Source organism: Aulonocara sp. 'chitande type north' Nkhata Bay, linkage group LG15 (assembly GCF_057382095.1).
Source record: "Aulonocara sp. 'chitande type north' Nkhata Bay isolate Kocher_YH1m ecotype deep benthic linkage group LG15, A_spYH_male_GT1.1, whole genome shotgun sequence".
In the NCBI taxonomy this organism is placed as follows: Eukaryota; Metazoa; Chordata; class Actinopteri; order Cichliformes; family Cichlidae; genus Aulonocara; species Aulonocara sp. 'chitande type north' Nkhata Bay.
In genome coordinates this window covers 43,245,642-43,265,726 of record NC_141358.1, presented here as the reverse complement: position 1 = coordinate 43,265,726, position 20,085 = coordinate 43,245,642, and the positions used below count along the sequence as shown (strand labels likewise).

Sequence of the window (20,085 nt, the reverse complement as noted above, 5' to 3'; positions counted from 1 at the left end):
ATTGTTGTCTGAAGACCAACAAGGAGACCCAATGGATTTATTTTGCCAAATGGATCATCATGGCATTGCCGTATTGGTCCATTTAATCGACCTTTGTTTTTATTATTTATTTTATTTTATTTTCACTTGTTACAGACGGGACAGACATGAGTGAGGGATAGGAAAGGGAGAAAGAAAGAGGAAGGAAAAGAAAAACAGAAGGGGAGAGGAACAGCGAGAAAGGGGAAAAAAAATCTCCTGGATCACCTGTTGAGAGAGAAAGAATAGAAAACAAGCAAAAAAAAACATCGCATTAATCTAGCTAAGTGTAAACAGCAGTAAATACTAAATATTGAATGTTGTTGTGCAGCACGCAGGACAGACAGCGCACAATGTGCTTTGAAGTAGCAGCCAAGAAAGGTGTAATTTACGTCTATGAACAGTGAACACCCGTGTGCATACCTGTGTGGATCATGCTTGTATTCAAAAGGTTTCCCCATGTAATGGTCTGCTAGAGGATGTAGAGAGCAATAGCCCCGTCCCCCAGGGCATGAAGCAGGCATGGAGGAGATCCAGGCCCCAGACATCCAGAGGCCCCAGAGTGCGAGAGCCCAAGGAGGACCACCGGAGGGGCATCCGTGCCACCCTCATGGGAAGGGCTGAGGATCCCCAGACGAGGGGTCACCCAGTAGCCACCGAGCAGAAGCTAGAGGGGGCTGCACCGGCGTGCCCGCTGGCTCTGCCGGCAGCCAGCTGTGCCAGAGTGAACCGAGTCGCAGACCCAGAGGCCGGAGGCCCGAGGGCCCCCCTTTGCCCGGAAGAGGCCTGACCGAGCAACGGGCACCAGGCCCCGCCAAGTAGCCACCGGGAGTGAGCCGGTACATACCTGAGCGGCCAGCCCCGGACACCAAGAACCACCAATGCACCGGCCCCTGAGGGCATCAGTCACCGGCAGGGAGTGTGGTGAGGGGAGATAGGCCTCCATACTGTTCCCTGTTTGTGAAGGACTGCTAGGAAAGTTTAACATAACTGTCTGTCCTGAATCAGTCTTATTAGGTAATGTTCAAATAATGTGATCATCCCAGTGTTTTCAGTGTGGGAGAAAGTACTCAGGGCCTTCAAGTTACACACTATGAAAGGCAGCAACAAGTTTAATGTTCAGAAAGCTAAAGTATGTATCAGCAGCAGAATGGAGCTAAAAATAAATGTTTGTTTCAGTTCTATGAAGCTTTGAGTATTTTGGATCAGTAGCACTGCTGTGTTTGTTGCATCATATTGCTGTAATTGTTTATATGCTTTATATATTCTGAGCTAAGTTGATCTATAGTGTTATATCATATTCTGTAAGGATGTTATGCGTTTGTAGTAGGGCTGCACGATTAATCGTTAGAAAATCGCGATCTCGATTCATACTTATGTGCGATCTCATTTCCAAATGACAACGATTAAAAAAAAAAAAAAAAAAAAAAAAAAAAAGACAACGACGACGATTGTACCGCATTTTGATCCGGGACGTACTCTGCATGAAAACAAGCGCTCACTCTTCCTGCTCAACAAATGACAAGGGCGGAGCCTTATACCATGTGATACAGAAGCTGTGCCGTGTGATGCTAAAATTAGCAGGGAAAAAACAACGGAGAGCACGTCAGGGATGACGAGAAAGTGACAGGAGAAAATCCGTCCCGGTCAACCACCCAAACATCAATAGCGGGAACCTTATACAGCGCTTCCCTATACCCGTCGAACTCCCGCAGGCACAAAGAAATTACGGAGGCTATCACTTATCACCTGACCAAAGATATGGCTCCATCAACACTGTGCAAAACGAGGGATTCAGGAAAATGATCAACACCCTAGACAAACGCTACACAGTGCCGTCCCGCAACTATTTTTTCTATTGTTGCACTACCTGCTCTATACACGCAGTGTCGAGCAATGGTGGAGACGGAATTTCAAGCAGTACAACATTTTGCAGCAACAACAAAACGTGAGACATTTGTTGTTTTTATGTTTATTTATTGTTTTTATGTTCAGTCTCAACTGTTACGAAGTTGATGTGCAGTTAATATATGTAATAAATATTTATACTGGAAAAGAAAATTGTGAGAGAATCGTGATCTCAATTCTAAGCCAAAAAATCATGATTCTCATTTTATGCAAAATCGTGCAGCCCTAGTTTGTAGACTTTCTGCCCAGTTTGACCCATTTAGCAGAAGTCAGCCTGTTTAAGGCTCTGATGTCTATTCTGTATGACTTAAAGCAGTTATGACATGGTCTGATTTTCTCACCCAATAAAGGAATATTTCATATATCCGTCTACTCTTCATTCTATCAGAAACAGTTATCACAGCTCGCACATTTTCTTTTTACACATATATGTAAGCATTGAGACAAATTTAGTAATGCCAACAAATTAAACGAACAATATTTGTCTCTTATATATGATACATCTATATATACACTGTCAAAGATACTTGAGTGTCTTTGAATGAAGATTTAAGGTGATAGGACATATAAATAACTGCAACTTGAATCTTTACTGAAGCTCAGTATTTGACACAGAGTTCACTCGCATGAATTTCACTCACATGTGCTGTCCCAGTGTACCTGCACATGTGATGTGACAATAGAAGTGATTTGATTTGAGAGTTCAAACTCACTGCTGTAATAACTAATAATGATTAATATAATAACTATTATATTGGCCATATCATATTTACACTGACTTTAGTCTCATGAACAACATTAGCTAACTGTTATTTACTAACTAATCTTATATGACTGTTCAGTACAGATATGAAGCCCAACAATCATGTTTTAGTCCTGTGGTCTCAGCCTCAGATACTTATTAAATCACACAAAGCTCGTGTGGAAAAAAAACAAACAAGCAAAATATGTTCTCCTTCATTTCTGTCAACCACATGTTTCCAGCTATCATGGTTGCTAGGCAAGCTGGGCAGCGCGACGGAGGCTAGACCGTCCCATTTCACAAGCCTCACACTTCCAGCCTTAGCGGTCTTTGAGTACGCGGCCCTTGAGGAGCGTTGAGGCTGCGTACTTTAAGGCTGCAGACCCTGAATTGGGATACAGCCATGCTGAGGAGGTCATTTAGTCATTTAAATCAGCTGTGTTGGATCAAGTGCACATCTAACACTCCACACCAGTTGGTGGCGGTAATGCACCATCTTGCTGTTTGCCAACCGCCAATAAACCCTACACAGATTCAGATTCAGAAGAAGAAGGACACATCTAAAACCTGCAGGACACCAGCTCTCGAGTTCCCCACCCCTGACTTAGGGTCTTGTCTCTCAGTCTCGGCATCAGTCAGGGGGCTGAAATAACCACGACTGCAGTTGTCATCACATCACAAACTTCTGGCCACTTCAGATTTAGCAGTGTGCACGTAGTGGCACATTTAAGATCTAGTTTAAAGGGCTAACAGGATGAACTGGGACTCAGGTCTGAACTCTCGTCCCGTCTGAAGACCGAGGGTTACCCAAACAACACAAGCAGACAGGTTCAAACCTTCATCTTTCATTCCATGGATACAGGCAGGTAGAACAGAGTGTGGCCTGCAGATGAAACCACAGGTGAAAAGGGAAATAAGAGGTCACACACACACAGCTGACTTTTGTTGTTTATGATGATGGTTCAGCAGGGTCAGTCGATCTGACTGCTTTTACATTCAACTTTCAGACCAGAGACAGAAAACATCAAAATCACGTCAGCTGACTGCCAGGTCACACGACCTGTCTGAGAAAATCTGCATTACACAGCTCTGTTAATGGGACTATGTTTACAGGAAGTTAAAATGTCAGATTTTCATCCCTAACCTCCTGGAGGAGGAGATCTTCCACTCAACATTCAATAATATTGATTCTGATCAATAAATACACTTTGGGCTCTGATGAGCTGAATAAATACAATAACAAGTTATTTTCAAAGACGATTTCATCTGCACAACCACATGAAGTGAAACACCTGGAACCTTTCCTGCATCCCTGTCTCTCAGTGAGTAACTTCAGTCCAGCTAAAGTAAAGGAAGGAAACGAGTTGAAGCAGCTTGCTGATCAGCACAGGACAGTTTCAGAGCTGAGACGATCACCAATTGTCCTGCTGATCAACGTCCAATGATTAAAAAAAAAAAAAAAAAACCTGCAGTTCATGAACCACAAACATCTCCCTGTGCACTCCATCTACGATGAGTCAGACGTAATAAAAAATGAGTCGTTTTAAAGCTCTATGTCTGCCCCCTCCAGCTTTTCTGACTCTATCAAAAGAAAATAGATGGTTTTCTTTCTGGTTGGAACTCACTCGTGCACACACCTGTGCAGGTACAGGGCGTACAGCATCACTGCCTCTGTCCTTATAAAACTAAGTGATACTATTTCATTAACACATTAAAACTCCAGATTTAATCATTATGCATCACCACATGCTAACCTGCATGTTTGTAGGGGTTGTCACCTGTTACCCCAACTCTAACCAGCGGACCGCCTCAGACGGGCAGCATTCAGGTCAGTCCCATTAAAAAAAAACAATACATGGTTTGTTTTTTAAAGAATGGCAGAACCCAGAAACACCCACCCACCCCCCAAAAAAACCCCACCAACTCAGAAACGAAACCTCAGAACAGAACCAAAACCAGCGTTGACCTGAACATGCTGCTGTCACGTGTGATGCTTTCTGTCCCTACCCCCAAATTGTGCAACTAAACAAAATAAGGCTTGAGATGGTAGGGTTGCCATGGTAACTTGTCTACAAGCTTGATTGACATCATGCAGTTAAAGTGAGCTAGTGTCTGTAAAACTTTTGGCATCGCGCCTGCCGCTTGTCAGTCGCCGCGCTAACAGCGGTTTACATTCAGACCCTAGCAGGTCAATGGTTGCTGGGCAAGTCTCTGTAACAAACACTGCCGATCTCCTCTCTCTGTTAGCGGTCCAGATCATCCAGCTTGCCTTCTTCATCGTCTTCATTCGGCCCCTCCTTCTCTTGCTGCTGCTGCTCCTCAGGTTTCTCTTTGCTGACGTCCTCCTTCTTCTCCATCTTTTCCTCCTGCCCCTCTTTCAACTCCTCCTTCTCCTGCTGTTTCCCATCTTTCTCCGCTTCCCTCGCTCTTGATGTGCCCTGCTTCTTCAGGTCCTGAAACACCTCGGTGAAGAAGTGTGGATCAGCGTTGATTCGCAGCATGTTGCCGCTAAGGCGCTCGATCAGCTCTAGCGCTCGATCCCAGAATGCATCACGACTGGACTCCACTAGGAAAGGCTTCAGGGGGTAGGAGATCTCGTTGCCCAAGTAGGAGTAGGCCAGATAGAGACAGGTGAGGAATGTGGCGTGGAGCTCGTGCTCTGAAGCAGTATCCTCATCCACCACATCCCTGCACAGCAGGTACACAAACACCAGGCTGGCCGGACTGATGAAGCACTGGTCCTGCAGGGGGACAACCGAGAGTGGACTTTACAACCAGTCTTAGAGTCATCCACCCATCCATCCTCCCATCTGTCCACCCATACGTCCACACATGCATCCACACGTCCATCCACCCACTCATCCACACATCCATGCACACATCTGTCCACTCATCCAACCACACATCTATCCACTCATTCATCCACACATCTGTCCACACATTTGTCCACTCATCCATCCACACGTCCATCCACACTCATACAGAGCTGTTTTACACTCACTATAGTGGTCTTTCTTTTTTTTTTTTTCTTTTTTTTTTTTTTTTGCCTGTCCCGTTTGGCTCTTTTGCCATCAGAATTTTTGTCTAAAGGCAAAGAAAGAGACCCAACGGATTTACTTTACCAAATTGACCATCCCAGCCTTGCCGTAATGGTCCATTTGATTCACCTTTTATTGTTCATTTTATTTTCACTTATTGAATACGGGACAGACTTGACTGGGGGAAAGAAGGGGAGAAAGAAAGAGGGAAAGAGAAACAGCTGAGAAGAGGGACAGGGGAGAAGGGCAAAAGACAAAAACCAACAGAATGAGCAGAAAAAAAAAAGAAGAAAAAAAAATGCATATATCGATCACCTGGGTCACCTGCTGAGAAAGAAAAAAGAAAACAAGCAGAAGAGAACAAGAGTAATAGAATAAACAACCTCACAATGATATATGGGAATATGACAGTAAATACTAAATATTAAACATTATTGTGCAGCACATAAGATCAACAGAACACAGTGTGCTTTGAGGTAGGAGCCAAAAAGGGTGTAGTTTGTGGGTGTGATCACCCGTGTGTACACCTGTGAGCATGGACGCGCTTGTTTTTGTTTTTTGTTTTTTAAAGGTTCCTTCATGTAATGATCTGCTAGAGGGTGTGGGGGGGCCACAGCCCCGTCCTCCAGGGCATGAAGCAGGTATGGAGGAGATCAAAACTCCAGACATCCAGAGGCCCCCAGAACACAAGAGACCAAGGAAGACCAACAGAGGGGCAGCCGCGCCACTGTCCCAGAAAGAGCTGAGGAGAGTCCCAGATGAGGGCTCACTCAGCAGCCGCGGAGCAGAAGCCAGGGGGAGTTGCAGTGACGCGCCCGTGAGCTCCGCCGGCAGCCAGCCGTGCCTGAGTGACCGAGCCCCAGGCCGAGAGGCCGGGGGCACCCCACCTCCGAAGTGGCCCGAGCGAGCCCCAGGCCCCAGGCCCCAATAAGCGGCCGCCAAGGAGTGAGCCGGTGTGTACCTGGACGCCCATCCCCGGACACAAAGAACCACCAACGCACCGATGTCTGAGGGAGTCCGCCACTGGCAGGGAAGTGGTGGTAGGGGGAGATAGGCCTCCAAACCTTGGAGGGCCTAAGATGTCCCCAGAGAGGTGGCGCCTGACACCCAACCTGACATATAGACACAGAAATACAGGCACACACATATACAAACATCCATTCCCACCCTCATGCTCTCATATGCACTTACTCCACACTCAAACAACGTGGAGACAGACATAAAGAGACGCTGTACACACAATCACACTCCCCAAGCGTACTCTACAAACCGGGTCTAGGTACCCTTGGCCCTGGAGGGGGGAACTGCACCCAGACCCAGGTGGTGTTACCCTTTTCCCTGCAGTGGGGGGAGGCAGACCGCCCCGACTCCGCAGCAGCAGGAAGGCCCCACACTCCAGACCGCAGTCGGACGGCCAACTCCTCCTCCTAGCCCCCCCGCTCCAGCAGGTCGCAGAGAATGGGGGTGAGAGAAGACTCCAAACCTCCCTCCACCCGCTCATTGTAGTGTTGATGCATGTGTGTTCTAAGGTGCATTTAAAACCCAGGAGGGCATGGAGCTACCTGCCAGAGAGCAGCAGGTAAGCGCATGGTCCCTCCTGCTAGCCCTCAGTGTCTACGTGTATTCAAAATTGAGAGGTGGGCAACGACACCAGGGGTGGGGTGTACACCCTGATGGTACTTTGGATTCCGTGTATCGTGCCCACCCCCAAGATCCTATATGTATGTGTAATGAGAGTGTGAGTAATGTGAATGTCTAAGTTGTGGGATAAAATTGAGGCAGAGGCAGCCAGAAGGGGACGGGGAAGGGGGGGGGGGGGGGGGGGGGTCTCCTCTGCACCCTGGTGACATACCCCTACTCCAAGGTCCTGCATGTGTGGGTGGTTGTGGTGGAGCAGGAAGAGGGAGGCAGCTGGAGATGGGGAGGGAAGGAAGGGAGGGGCAAGTGACCCCTCCCTGGGGCCAGCTCCCCCGCTGACCCCAGTAGGCACCCCCATACTCCGCGATCCGCCAGGGAAAGGGGGCCCAGGCCCATCCAGACCGGGGCCCAGAGCAGCAGCGCCTCCCGGCCCCACAGAGCCCGGGACAGTCCACCCAACCCCACCACAGAGAAAACTGCACCCACCCCACCATCCACTCTTCTTCCAGACTACATAAGACAATAAACACCCAGGCTGAGATCTTCTTCCACCTCTCCTGTATCTCCCCCTCCCGCAGAGAGAGCCCCTGAGGAGAGGAAAGCTCCTGCAAGATGTGACAATCTTCCCCACCAGTTGAAGAGCCCCCCAGGTGGCTCGATGCACCGGCGGCACCCTGCTCCAGGGCTGGGCCCCCATGCACCCACCCGCCCACAACCCCAGCAACACACCAACCAGGACCCAAGCCCCCGAGGCCCGGCCCGGGCCCCAGCCCAGAGACGGAGCGCCCCCAGAACCTCACGCCCATCCCGGACCCACTATAGTGGTCTTTCTGAGGACGGTACAATGCCCAAGGACACGTTTCAAAATGTGGACTGATCTCAATCAAACAATCAGCCTTCCATTTAGCAGACAACATGCTCTATCACCTGGCCAACGCCAGCCAATGACAGGGCAATGAAGGGACAACAGTACTAGTACTACAGAAAGAGCAGCTGAACTAATAGGTGAATTATTCTGGATTAATATCATTGTTATCTATTAGTTCACGTTTACGTGCTACTGTGAGGTGACCTTGAGGGTCTGAAAGGCGCCTATAAATAAAATGTATTATTATTATTATTATTATTATTATTATTATTATTATTATTATTATAGTTCGTAGTGTCACAACACTTCCACCGATGATGACTGACCAATAGCAGAAGACATCCAAGTGACATCATTATGAAGCTTATGCCTAAGTTCAATAAGCATACACCTGCTTTCCTGGGTGTTAGGCTCATTTTATCGCCCGCCATCTTTGAGCCAATCAGCCCCCAATTTGCATAGATTCAATCTATGCTCTCAGTCATTCTCCCTTTCAGACTCTCATTTGTACATCCCACCTCCATCCCATCTCCACCTCATAGACACCTCAATTGGAGCCCCATCCAAACCAGTGTCTAGACTCCCAGGAGTCCTGTTCTAAATCCTATCACCACTGGTAGTCCACTTTGCCATGACGGGTCATCAGAGTCTAATGGCAGAATACATTTAAAATAATATAATTTCTCTATCTCAGTGAATTACATTCAATTCATCCAAGTGATCTCTCCTTATTAAAATTACATCATTAACCCCTTAAAAGCAGACGGCTGCAAACTGAAGATTAAACAACCCAGTTCAGACTTGATGCTGGAAAGTCGAATTTCCCAGAGGAACCCACCCGAGGGATTAATAAAGTTCTATCTTATCTTATCTTGGAAGTAAGAGGAGGACTGATTTGTTCATGTAGTTATTCGTCCACCCGTCTTCCTTCATTCTGACTGCCACTGCAAATTTCTGGAGAAGGGATTTGAAAGAGATCAAGGCTTCAGAGGCTCATGTCTCAGAACTGCCACCAACCATCGATCTCCCTGAAGTCTGATGTTCTCTTGAGACAATAATCGAGCCCACAGAAACTGAGGAGGCCAATCAAACCAAGCCTAACCCAACCAAACCAACCTAAACCAAACAAAGCCAAACTGAACCAAACCAAACCAAGCAGAACCAAACCAAGCCAAACAAAACCAAGCATGCTCCTCCAGTTTTCAGCTGTGCTAACATGACCTGAATGTAACGTTTTATCATTTTTAACATGCAACGCCCAAACATCGATGCTGAGGTTAATTTTCAGCAGCAGTTTGTAAACACAGCAACAACCTACAGTAACATGACATGTTTATTAAATACCACAGTAGATATGAAATAAAAACATACAACATGAAGTTAAAGTGCACACACACACAAACACAGACACACACACACGTTTCCACCGACAGTGCTCTGTGTGGAGCAGTCTGTTACTTTCAGTCTGTAGCATGTCTGAAACCTTCATATCTCTCTAATATACAGTTTGTCTTCCTTTGGAAATAAGCCACTCAGCTGTCACCACTGTAAACACCGTGACTGGCCAGAGGAGTTACAAGCCCTGCCCCTTTCATGTAAGCACACATGTTAAACCCTGAGGTTAAGGTAAATGAATGCAGATAACAGCTCTGGACAGGTGAGACTAGCACAGACACACAGATGGGCTCTCACCTGCCAACCCTGAACGAGCAACGCTCGGTCCACGTTTCTGAACCACAGAACGATCTGATTGGATGAGAGCTCCTTCAGTTTGACACAGCGGCGACACATGAAGTCGGAGAGACAGCGTAGGAGCTCACCTGTGGACGCCTGCAGAGAAGACAAGGAAACAAGGAGCGAGGAGAGGAAGCTTTTTGTTGTAACACAGGAAGTAGAACAAAGTGTTTGGGTTTCTGTAGAACCTGAGGTTCTGTTGAAGGTTCTGTAGGTGGAACCTGTCCTCTGGGTGGATGTGTGTGGTGCCCTCTGATGTTTTAAACTTTATAATCAGATGGGAGTTTTTTTCCTCCGGGTTTTTTAGACTGAAAACTGTCTTTGAACCACCTCAGACCCTTAACAATAAAACTGTATTCACCACAGAGTTTCTAGTTATTATTAATTTCAGAATAATTCTTCTTACACCCCCATTTTATAAAAATCTTATTTTATGAATGAATTTATATTAATTATTTTACATCTATTATTCCTGATTCCTTTGTTAGGTTTCACGGCTTCTCCATTTTTATTATTTAGCATCACGTTTTTCTGCCTTCACTGTTCCTAATGTTCTGACCTTCAAGCGCATGCACTTACTGTCTGTCTGTCTACGTGTCTCTGATTAAAAACCAGCTGATGACCTCTGCCAACACACATGAGCACCCCTCACTGACTCACCCACCTGAACCACCACCCTCCGTGGGGACACGAGCGGCTCGGGCCAGGCCTGTCTCTGGTTCTGGTCTGGGACCGTGGGCACGGGCACCGGGATGGGTCCGTGTTTGTGTCCGGGCTTCGCTACTCTGGGCTCGCGGCGCTCCTGCTGCACGTGCCTGGGCTCGGACACTGCGGGCTTCACTTTCTTCCCTCCCTTCCTCTTCGCTCGCGCGGCCACGAGCCGTTTCTTCCAGCTGAGCGCGTGCAGGAGCACCGGGTGCCTCTTCTTCTTCCTTGTTCCGTCCTTCTCCTCCTCCTCCAGCGGCTTCTTTACCGCGAGCTCCTCCGGGCCCCGAGCGGCTTTCCGTGAGCCCGGAGACAGAGACAGCACCGTTCCCATGACGACAACCAGATGGAGGCGAGAGGCACTGCAGCAACAGAGGAGGAGGAGGAGGGAGGAAAAGGAACAAGGAGGGGATGAGAAAGAGAGAAGAGGAGAGAGAAAGCCCATCCGTCTGTCTGTCTCACCTGTCCGCGTGTGATGCAGGCTGGCGTGCAGGGCTTACGTTTTAGTCTCTGATCCGTTGTTTTTACAACAAAGAAACAGATGCAGTCACCCACAATGCACTTGGAGAGACAAGCAGCTGCGAGGCATCTATTGCAACACCTGGATACACCTGGAGAGGTGGAGAAAGTAAACTGACATACTGTGTACAAATACACACTGAGGTACACAAACAGAAGTACTGATCCACATGTTTTTGGCTCATCTGTGATCTGCAGTTCAAACCCCACTTCCTGTGGATGTTTCACAATAAAAGCCTCTCAGAAGAGACAAGCTGCAAGGCTTTTATTGTGCAGGAAACCAAAGCCGGAACCTTACACTATAAAATGTCGGAGATCATGAGCTTGTCAGATTAAAGGCAGATGCATCCTGTGTGACGGTTCAGCTGTTTGATTGCTCGGTGGAGCTTTTATTAGTACAGATTCAGAATCAGCTTTATTGATCTCTATTACCACAAACACACTAATCAGACCTCTCAGTTTGACCTGCAGTTTTCTCAGTGTCCTCCAGAGGGAGCTGTCCTGTTGCTGAGGAGGAGTAGGAAGAGATGCAGTGACTGAAAAGAACTGGTTGTTGCTGATGAGCTTTTGTTTAACTCTAAAACATTTGAATACATTTTTAAGTCACACTTACTAAATCACTGAGTTATTAAGTAAAAATTAATGAAGGCATTTAGATATTTTCAGGCTGGATATTCGAGGAGCTTTCAGAGGAAAGTGAGAAAGCAGTCCTACATATTTCAATATGTGCATTGAACGACATATCCTGGTCAAAAATGAGGTTCCTCACAGTGTTACTGGAGGCCAAGGTATTGCCATCCAGAGTAAGAATCTGGTTAGATACCATATTTCTAAGATTTTCAGGGCCGAGTACAATAACCTCAGTTTGATCTGAATTAAGAAGCAGAAAGTTAGCGGTCATCCAGGTCTTTATGTCTTTAAGACATTCCTGCAGTTTAACTCATTGGTGTGTGTTATTGGGTATCTGTAAACAGAATTGGTCCTAGCACTGAACCCTGTGGAACTCCATAATTGGCCTTAGTGTGTGAAGAGGACTCTCCATTTACATGCACAAATTGGAGTCTATTAGATAGATATGATACAAACCACTGCAGCGCAGTACCTGTAATACCTACAGTGTGCTCTAATCGCTCTAATAGGATATTATATAAAGAGTCTAAATGAGTATCAATGGTACTGAAAGTAGCTGTACATAAAGTTACGTCTGTGAGATGGTGATCAGTCATTTTTGAATTAATGGTAAAAATGTTATTTGTGAAGAAGTTGTGTGACAAATGAAGGAGGAGTGTTCGTTAGTCTGCAGTTTTCTTTGGTACATGTGTAATTTAATATTGTTGTTTTAGAGTTAAAATCATAAAACTACAATACAAGCACGTTTAATGTTTGAAAGCTGGAAACATGGTTTATTGCTGTAAATAATCTGTGTCCATGGTAACACATGTGTGGGATCAAACCCAAGATTTACATGTTTAACAACAAATCTTGTTTATTATAGACTAATGAAAACACACACAGCTGATCCAGAGTCAGATTACTCACAGCGCTGCATGTGTGTGTGTGTGTGTTGGTGGGCGGGGCCTGTGGCAGCAGAAGGTTCATTGTCTGAGGAGGCAGAGAGAGGGTGGAGGGAGGGTGGAGCAAGCTGCACAGAGACTGCAGCTGGGAGAGAGAGAGACAAAGAGGGGGGAGGCCGACTCTCTCTTTCTTTCTTCGTGTGGGGGAGGAGAGGGGGAGGATTAACCGACTGATCTGCCACGCGCGCTCACACACACACACATTTCAGACAAACAAACACACAATAACACAGCAGCCAAGCAGGCTTCATCTGGATCAGCAGCAGAAGCATCAGCAGCGGCAGTGGCAGCGGTGAGGGAGAGAGACAAAGAGACAGAGAGAGAGAGAGAGACAGGCAAAGAGGAGGAGGAGGCAGACGCTCTTCATCGTCTGAGGAGTCAGACAGGAGAGAGAGAGAGACAGGCCTTCAGCAGCTCGACCACCCATCTACGTTCATAGTGATGGTCGACCACATGTTCCTGTGTGTGTGCTGAGTGTGTGTGCTGCTGTGGGTGGGTGTGTTCCCGTGTTCCTGCTCGGTGTGTGTTCACGGCGCATGTGATGGGTAACGCCGAGAGCATGGAGAGCCAGCTGGCCGTCATCCGGTCCAGAGCTGCTCCGGTTCGACTCCCGATGCCAGACCCGGCCGAGCTAGAGGAGAGGTTCTCCATCGCACTGGTAGGATACTCGCACAGACACACACAGGCATGCTGAAAATATGCAGTCACACTCTGCAGGTCTGGCGTGGGTTAGTGGTCTCTGCAGAACCTGATCACCAGGCCATGAGATCCTGGTCTCCAGATCTACTGGTTTTAAATGCCTGTGGTTCTGCAGGGCTCTGGATCTGTAAGTTTCCCCTCTTTGGGTTTCTGGTTCTCCAGGTCACTTCTCCTGTGGTCTTTGGTCCTAGAGGTCTATAGTTCTGCAGGTTCATTCTGTAAACTGTGATGTAGTCTGGCTCAGGAGACACAGATCCTGGTCTGAATCTGGATCTAAAGGGAGGAACATTCAGAACCACATCAGAACCAGCTGGGTCTGTTCAAGAGTCTGTTCACACGCTTGTCTTCAGATTCACGCTCAAAGCCCCTCTACAGTTTGTTCAGGTCTTCAAAAACACAAGAGAATTAGATTAGCCAAGTCAGACAGGGGAAACACGTTGATACTGGAAACCATGATCAGCAGCTCTGGGACTGGACCAATAGGAGGGCTCGAAGTTTCACCCTGACATGAGCTTCAGTATGAGGGCTATAAGCCACTTTAGCTATCCACTGAAAATATGAAACAGCTGACCTTTGAAGGTATACGACCTGACTCAGTATCTCTAAAAGTCACAAGTCAAGCTAACTAAAGAATCACTTAATAGTGGTCACATGGTCCACTAGTAACAGCAGGATCCTCCTGCAGGAGTAGCATATCATGGTTGGTTGACAGCCATCATTTAATTGTGTTTACACTGAATAAAACTGGTACAAAGTAAGTTTCATGTCATGGAAAAATTCATGGATGAACCAGCAGATCCAGGATCAGTTGATCGTCATCACTTTAATCTTCAAAGGCTCAAATCTTGTTGTTTTTGGAGCAACCTTTGGTATGACTGACTCTTTTATTTAATCTGTGGATTTAAGTACAGACATGTGAATTGGAACATCCAGATTTTGTCTTGGGCTGTTTAGTGAATAAAAAAAAAGAGTTGGGAGTTTAGAGTTCATTCTGTATTTAGGGTTTGGGGGTTGAGATTTACATATTACTTTGATTTTCTTTAAGGGTTTGTGTCTGTATTCATGGACTAAGGGTTCAAAATGTTGTCTTTTTTGTTTCTAGACGTGTTTGAGCAATAAAACTGTCTGATTTTCAGAATTCAATGAACCTGCCACCTGACAAGGTGCGTCTGCTGCGTTCCTACGACAATGAAAAGAAGTGGGAGCTTATCTGTGATCAGGTAGGTGGATGTTTATGGGACTGCAGGAACAAATTGTTAAGAAGCTTCAACTCATTGATCTGAATATTGAAAGAGACACGAATCATAAACGGTGCAGATATGATTTGTTGTGTGACTTTGGGGTCATTTGTTATCCCATTTTGGTCATTTTACAAAACAGATTGTTTTATGTGTTTCTAATGTGGCATTTTATGTAATTTTAGACTTTTTCCAGCTGTTTGTTGCTGTTTTTGTTCTTCACGGTCATTTTACATCTCTCCTGTATGTCATTTTAGTTATTTCTGGGTTATATGTCATATCTCTTGGTTTAGACTAGCAGGGCTCTAGACTAACTTTTTGCCTGGGCGTACAGGTACGCCTAACTTTAAAAAGTTAGGCGTACCGGCACAAAAGTTAGGCGCACACAAATTTTATAATAATTTCTATAATATAATGTGTTTTTCTGGATACACTGTGCTTTTTCAGCATTCAAAGATTGATGACACCGTGTCAGAGCACTGGCTATGAATTTCAGAAGGATCAGGCCTTAACTTAACAGAAAAGTTAGCAATAGTTCTTTTCCTATTACAGCTACATCCACTTCTGTCGTGCCCAGGCTGCTCACTAGGGCTGGGTATCATCACTGATTTCTATAATCCATTCGATTCTGGTTTTCAAAGTCCCGATTCGATTCAACTTAGCCTCAGACAGAAATATTATAATTCTGATCATTTATCAGTACTGACTTCTTCAGAATTGTGAACATCACAGCAGATGCCTTTGTGTGAAAGTAACTGAGAATAAAACAGAAAAACATGAAGGAGATTTTCCTGGTCTGGCTTTTTATAGCAGATAACCTTAAAAATATTCTACAATGTTCGGCATTTAAAGTTTAAATTTCTTCAGTACTGAACAAGCTCCGACAGCGTGTCCGTCTACGGGCCGTCGGGTGAGAAAGCCGAGAAAGACAAAGTTGATTCTGATGCGTCGGGTCTGTGTTTACGTCTTTGTGTGGAGTCCGTGTACCTGCTCTCATTTGCTGTTTGGTTGTTGTTGAAATGGTTTTGTGAGCTTTAATCTGAGAATCTGGCGTTTCTGGCAAAACACAGTTATATTTAAAAGTCGATTCAGGATTTAATGAATTGATATCGCTTTATTCAAGCTACTCACCTCCCACTTCCACCTGGACTTTCAACGGGACCACGGCCAATCAGAGAGGTCCCGCCCCTTACTATCTCTGATTGGTTTAGTCCACGATAGGGGCATAATGTGTGTCTCTTTTTGACCACAGGGAAGGTTGCAGATTTTTTTTTTTTTTTTTGCTACCCGAACAGTTGGTCGCACAGGTGCAACCAAATATTTTTTTTTAGTCGCACCACTGAAAAATTTGGTCGCATTTGCGACCAAATTGGTCGCACTCTAGAGCCCTGACTAGGGTTCTTGGACTTTCTGGGTCCCCGTACCTTTGGTTCCAGTCTGTAATTTGCCCCACTTCTGTTGATTTGAGATTTGACAAAATCCTGCAGCTGATAAAGTTGAGAGCAAATTTAATAACATTTTAAAGTTTCTTTAAAAAATGACATTTAGAATTATTTTCCCCAGTAAAAGTCAGACAGGCGTTGTGGTGGGTGGGGCTTCATATCTGATCCCATCTAGTCCCACTGTTTTTATGTTTGATGTAGGAAAGGTTTCAGGTCAAGAATCCTCCTCACACCTACATCCAGAAACTGAGAGGCTTCCTCGACCCGGCCGTCACACGGAAGGTAAGATGGCAAAGTTTAAAGTTTATTGCGCTGACAGAGAAAACTTTCTTTTAGAGTCCTGCTGGTAGTCCTTCAGTTACGGCCTGTGTTTATATTTTTTTTAAATATTGACCAGTTTGTGTGTTTGTCTGCAGAAGTTCAGGAGAAGAGTTCAGGAATCAACTCAGACGCTCAGAGAACTCGAGATTTCTCTTCGTACAAACCACATTGGGTACCTGTCTGTCAGAACACTTGTCTGTCTCTCTAACCTGTCTAACAGTCTCATGGCTGTCTAACATCTGTCTCCCGTCTGTCTGCAGGTGGGTGAGAGAGTTTCTGAATGAGGAGAATAGGGGTCTTGATGTTCTGGTTGAATATTTGTCGTTTGCTCAGTACGCTGTCACGTGAGTAAAGACAGGGCTTCCTCTTTGCTTTCTGAGCTTCGGTCTGAATTTTGAACTTCACATGTCGGATCTTTTTATGGTGCGATCACACCGACAGATGAAATGTAGTGTTCAGGTGATTAGTTTGGAGCAGGTTTGGGACTTACAAACATTTTACAAACTTTTTGTGCTCAGGTTTGATGGAGAACAGTCAGAGGCTGGAGGCGAGGTGTCGTCCATCGACTCTCCCTGGAGTCGTTCGATAGAAGATCTCCATGGTGACTGCAGCCTCCCCTCACCATCCTCCTCTGTACCCCGAGCAGCTCGACACTCCATCAGGTAGCAGAACATAATGTATGAATAAAACCAGAAGTCACCTAGGTGTGCTAACGTGAATTTTCTGTTTGTAGTTCGACTCTGGTGACTCGATCCAACACGCTGCCGAGTCGTCGAACTCTCAAGAACTCACGACTTGTGTGCAAGAAAGATGATGTTCACGTTTGTATCATGTGTCTGAGAGCCATCATGAACTACCAGGTAACTTAATCTGCCCGGTGACAGAACGTTTGTGTCAATTTGAAGTCAAACCTGTCCTAAATCTGTAAAGTTTAGATTTTAGAGCCGGAAACATTACTGACCTTCATCTGTGTCCTCATCTTCATCAGTACGGTTTCAACATGGTGATGTCTCATCCTCACGCTGTCAATGAAATTGCTCTCAGCCTCAACAACAGGAACCCAAGGTACATCTGCAGATACAACTAATATAAATATTACCACTGCTGTATCTGTCTCGCTGGCAGAGAACAAAATACACCTGCGTGTTAGAAAATACAAACTTTGAGTGAATTCAAACAGCTCCTGAGAAGAAAGCCACAAAGTCAGTTAAACCACAGATGTAGACATTGTTTCTGTTCACTGTTTGTTAATTAGTGTGTGAAGCTTGTTTTTCTCTCTATAAATAGCTTTTTAAAAATTTATTTGATGCATTTTCTTCATCAGGACAAAGGCTCTGGTCTTGGAGTTGTTGGCCGCAGTGTGTTTGGTCAGAGGAGGGCACGAGATCATCCTGTCGGCCTTCGACAACTTTAAAACTGTAAACAAAATAACAACACACTCTAAACATAAAACAACAAGTAATCCTTTTGTCATTTCTCCACTTTGTGCCTCCTGTTGTCTTGGGGTCTCTGTCAGGATACATGAGAAGGAGAAAGTAACGTATGAAACAGGTGTGCCACAGAGCTGGAATCACCAAACCATGAAGGGAGGAGGACATTTCTAGTTTTAGAGATATTGCAGTCCTAAAGATGTTTGTTTATATGTGCATTGAAGGACATATCCTGGTCAAGAACAACTAAAGGTTTTCTTCATGGTGTTACTGGAGGCCAAGGTAATGGCATCCAGAGTGATCATCTGTATGCGTTATTATAAAATGAAGCTCTGGACTAAAGAGCTCTCCTGTTGTTAAAAACCTGTTGATTCGACTTCTTGCATTTCCTCCCATCACATCTCAGATGGGAGGAAATTATATTAAAGGAAAGGAGGTACAAACTGGGAAAATGAGAAGAGAGTAAACAGCATACGTTTGTTTGTTTGTTTGTTTGTTTGTTTGTTTGTTTGTTTGATTGATTGATTGATTGATTGATTGATTGATTGATTGATTGATTGATGTGTTGCAGGTGTGCTCTGAGTCAATGCGTTTTGAAAAGTTGATGGAACATTTTAAGAATGAAGATGACAACATCGACTTCTTGGTAACTTTGTCTCAAATGGGACCTAATATTTCAAGATTTTTCTTTTAAATTAATTGCATGAAATTTAAGATCCATTCAGCTCACAAAGTTTACATCTGTGTGACTTTGGTAACGTCATACTTGCCTGGTGTGACATCATCAGGTTAATAATGGGCAGTGAAACATGTTTCCAGGTGGCCTGCATGCAGTTCATCAACATTGTGGTTCACTCTGTAGAGGACATGAACTTCAGAGTCCACTTGCAATATGACTTCACCAAACTCAACCTGGAAGAACACCTGGAGGTAAGACAGAAACCCACAATCAGAGCATCACAGTCACTCTCAGACAGAATGTGGTTTTAATTTACATCTAGTGCTGTTCAGAAAATGATGTGTTTCACCAAAACCTGTCTCCTCACCTGTGCCCTCACCTGTTTCACCTCAGCGGCTAAAGCACACAGAGAGTGACAGGTTGCAGGTTCAGATTCAGGCGTACCTGGACAACGTATTTGATGTCGGGACACTGCTGGAGGATGCAGAGACCAAAACTGCTGCTCTGGAGAGAGTCGAGGAACTGGAGGAGAACCTGGCCACGGTAAGACCTCCAGGTGGAGGGAGACAGGTGGAAACAAAGGGGTCAAGTCTTAAAAGACATTATGATAAATCTCTGGTTTTGTGCTGACCTTCACCAGCCTCTTTCTTTCTCTATATGCCTTCAGATGTCAGAACGTCTGCTGGATGTGGAGAACGAAGCAATGTTGAAGATTGTGGAACTGGAGAAACAGCTGATGCAGACCAACAAAGAGCTGGACCAACTCCGGGTCAGTCTTGTTACTGTGGAAACCACATGTACATTGTCACCATGGAGCAAATAAATGAGGCAAATAAAGGTATAAGAGTAGGTCAGATGGTGATAATGATGAAGAGACATCTACAGGGAATAATGTGGAGTTTACAGGGCTGAAATACTACTTTAAACATGGGTTTTATAAAATGTTGGACTGTTCTTTGGCACCACTCTTGCCCCTGACTCACCATCACCGCTTACCTCTGCAGGATGTGTATGCCAGTGCTAACTCACAGGTGCATACCTTGCGGCGTATGGTACGGGAAAAGGACCAGACGATCCGACGTCAGAGTCGTCTGGAGCGTCAGGCTCAGGAAGCGCAGCAGGCCGGAGGACCCGGAGCTCCTCAACCACAGAGAGGAGAGGGCGATGGAGGGGTGGCTGATTCTGCCTCTCCGTCACCTCCACCCTGTCCTAACCTGTCCCCTAGGTGAATCACAGGACCTAGAAGCTGTAGTATCTCACAGTTAAAAACTTCTGGCTAAGGATTTTGTTTTTGATTGATTTTGATTGATTCCTGCAGCCCTGAGACTGTAGCTTATCACAGTACGGGACCGGGGCTGGGCGGAGCCCCAGGCATGCTGGCCCCACCTCCTCCACCTCCTCCTCCACCAATGCCAGGCACAAGTGAGTTGAACCTTGCAGGTACTGATGCTTCTAAGCTTCAAATCTTGCGGTCCTTAGATCCCATTAGAGATTGGATGGCTGATAATTATCTTCAACTAAATGCTGATAAA

General features: G+C 45.6%; 2 protein-coding genes across 4 annotated transcripts in view; one reads left to right on the top strand and one right to left on the bottom strand.

The window, feature by feature from the left end:
• Positions 1-4,588: 4,588 nt before the first annotated feature.
• LOC147313787 (cyclin-dependent kinase 5 activator 1-like) lies at positions 4,589-11,327 on the bottom strand. Of its 2 annotated transcripts, XM_086263588.1 has the most exons (4): positions 11,152-11,327; positions 10,611-11,013; positions 9,905-10,042; positions 4,589-5,409 (listed from the first exon to the last, which is right to left on the bottom strand). In XM_086263588.1, the coding sequence occupies exons 2-4, from the start codon at positions 10,983-10,985 to the stop codon at positions 4,912-4,914; spliced, it is 1,011 nt and encodes a 336-aa protein (XP_086119714.1). In that variant the 5' UTR covers positions 10,986-11,013; positions 11,152-11,327; the 3' UTR covers positions 4,589-4,911. The 2 variants fall into 2 exon arrangements, with proteins under 2 accessions (XP_086119714.1, XP_086119713.1); XM_086263587.1 differs by having other exon boundaries at positions 10,611-11,327.
• A 1,573-nt stretch (positions 11,328-12,900) lies between these two features.
• LOC147313786 (formin-like protein 2) overlaps positions 12,901-20,085 on the top strand; it is a 16,937-nt gene continuing 9,752 nt past the window's right edge. For both annotated transcript variants that reach the window (XM_086263586.1, XM_086263585.1), the window contains exons 1-15: positions 12,901-13,402; positions 14,580-14,663; positions 16,325-16,405; positions 16,540-16,616; positions 16,705-16,788; positions 16,963-17,106; positions 17,178-17,304; positions 17,433-17,509; positions 17,769-17,862; positions 18,446-18,520; positions 18,694-18,804; positions 18,947-19,096; positions 19,221-19,322; positions 19,558-19,778; positions 19,872-19,975. In XM_086263586.1, the coding sequence (XP_086119712.1) occupies positions 13,286-13,402; positions 14,580-14,663; positions 16,325-16,405; positions 16,540-16,616; positions 16,705-16,788; positions 16,963-17,106; positions 17,178-17,304; positions 17,433-17,509; positions 17,769-17,862; positions 18,446-18,520; positions 18,694-18,804; positions 18,947-19,096; positions 19,221-19,322; positions 19,558-19,778; positions 19,872-19,975 (1,648 nt within the window). In that variant the 5' untranslated portion in view covers positions 12,901-13,285. The remainder of the gene's footprint in view (positions 13,403-14,579; positions 14,664-16,324; positions 16,406-16,539; positions 16,617-16,704; positions 16,789-16,962; positions 17,107-17,177; positions 17,305-17,432; positions 17,510-17,768; positions 17,863-18,445; positions 18,521-18,693; positions 18,805-18,946; positions 19,097-19,220; positions 19,323-19,557; positions 19,779-19,871; positions 19,976-20,085) is intronic.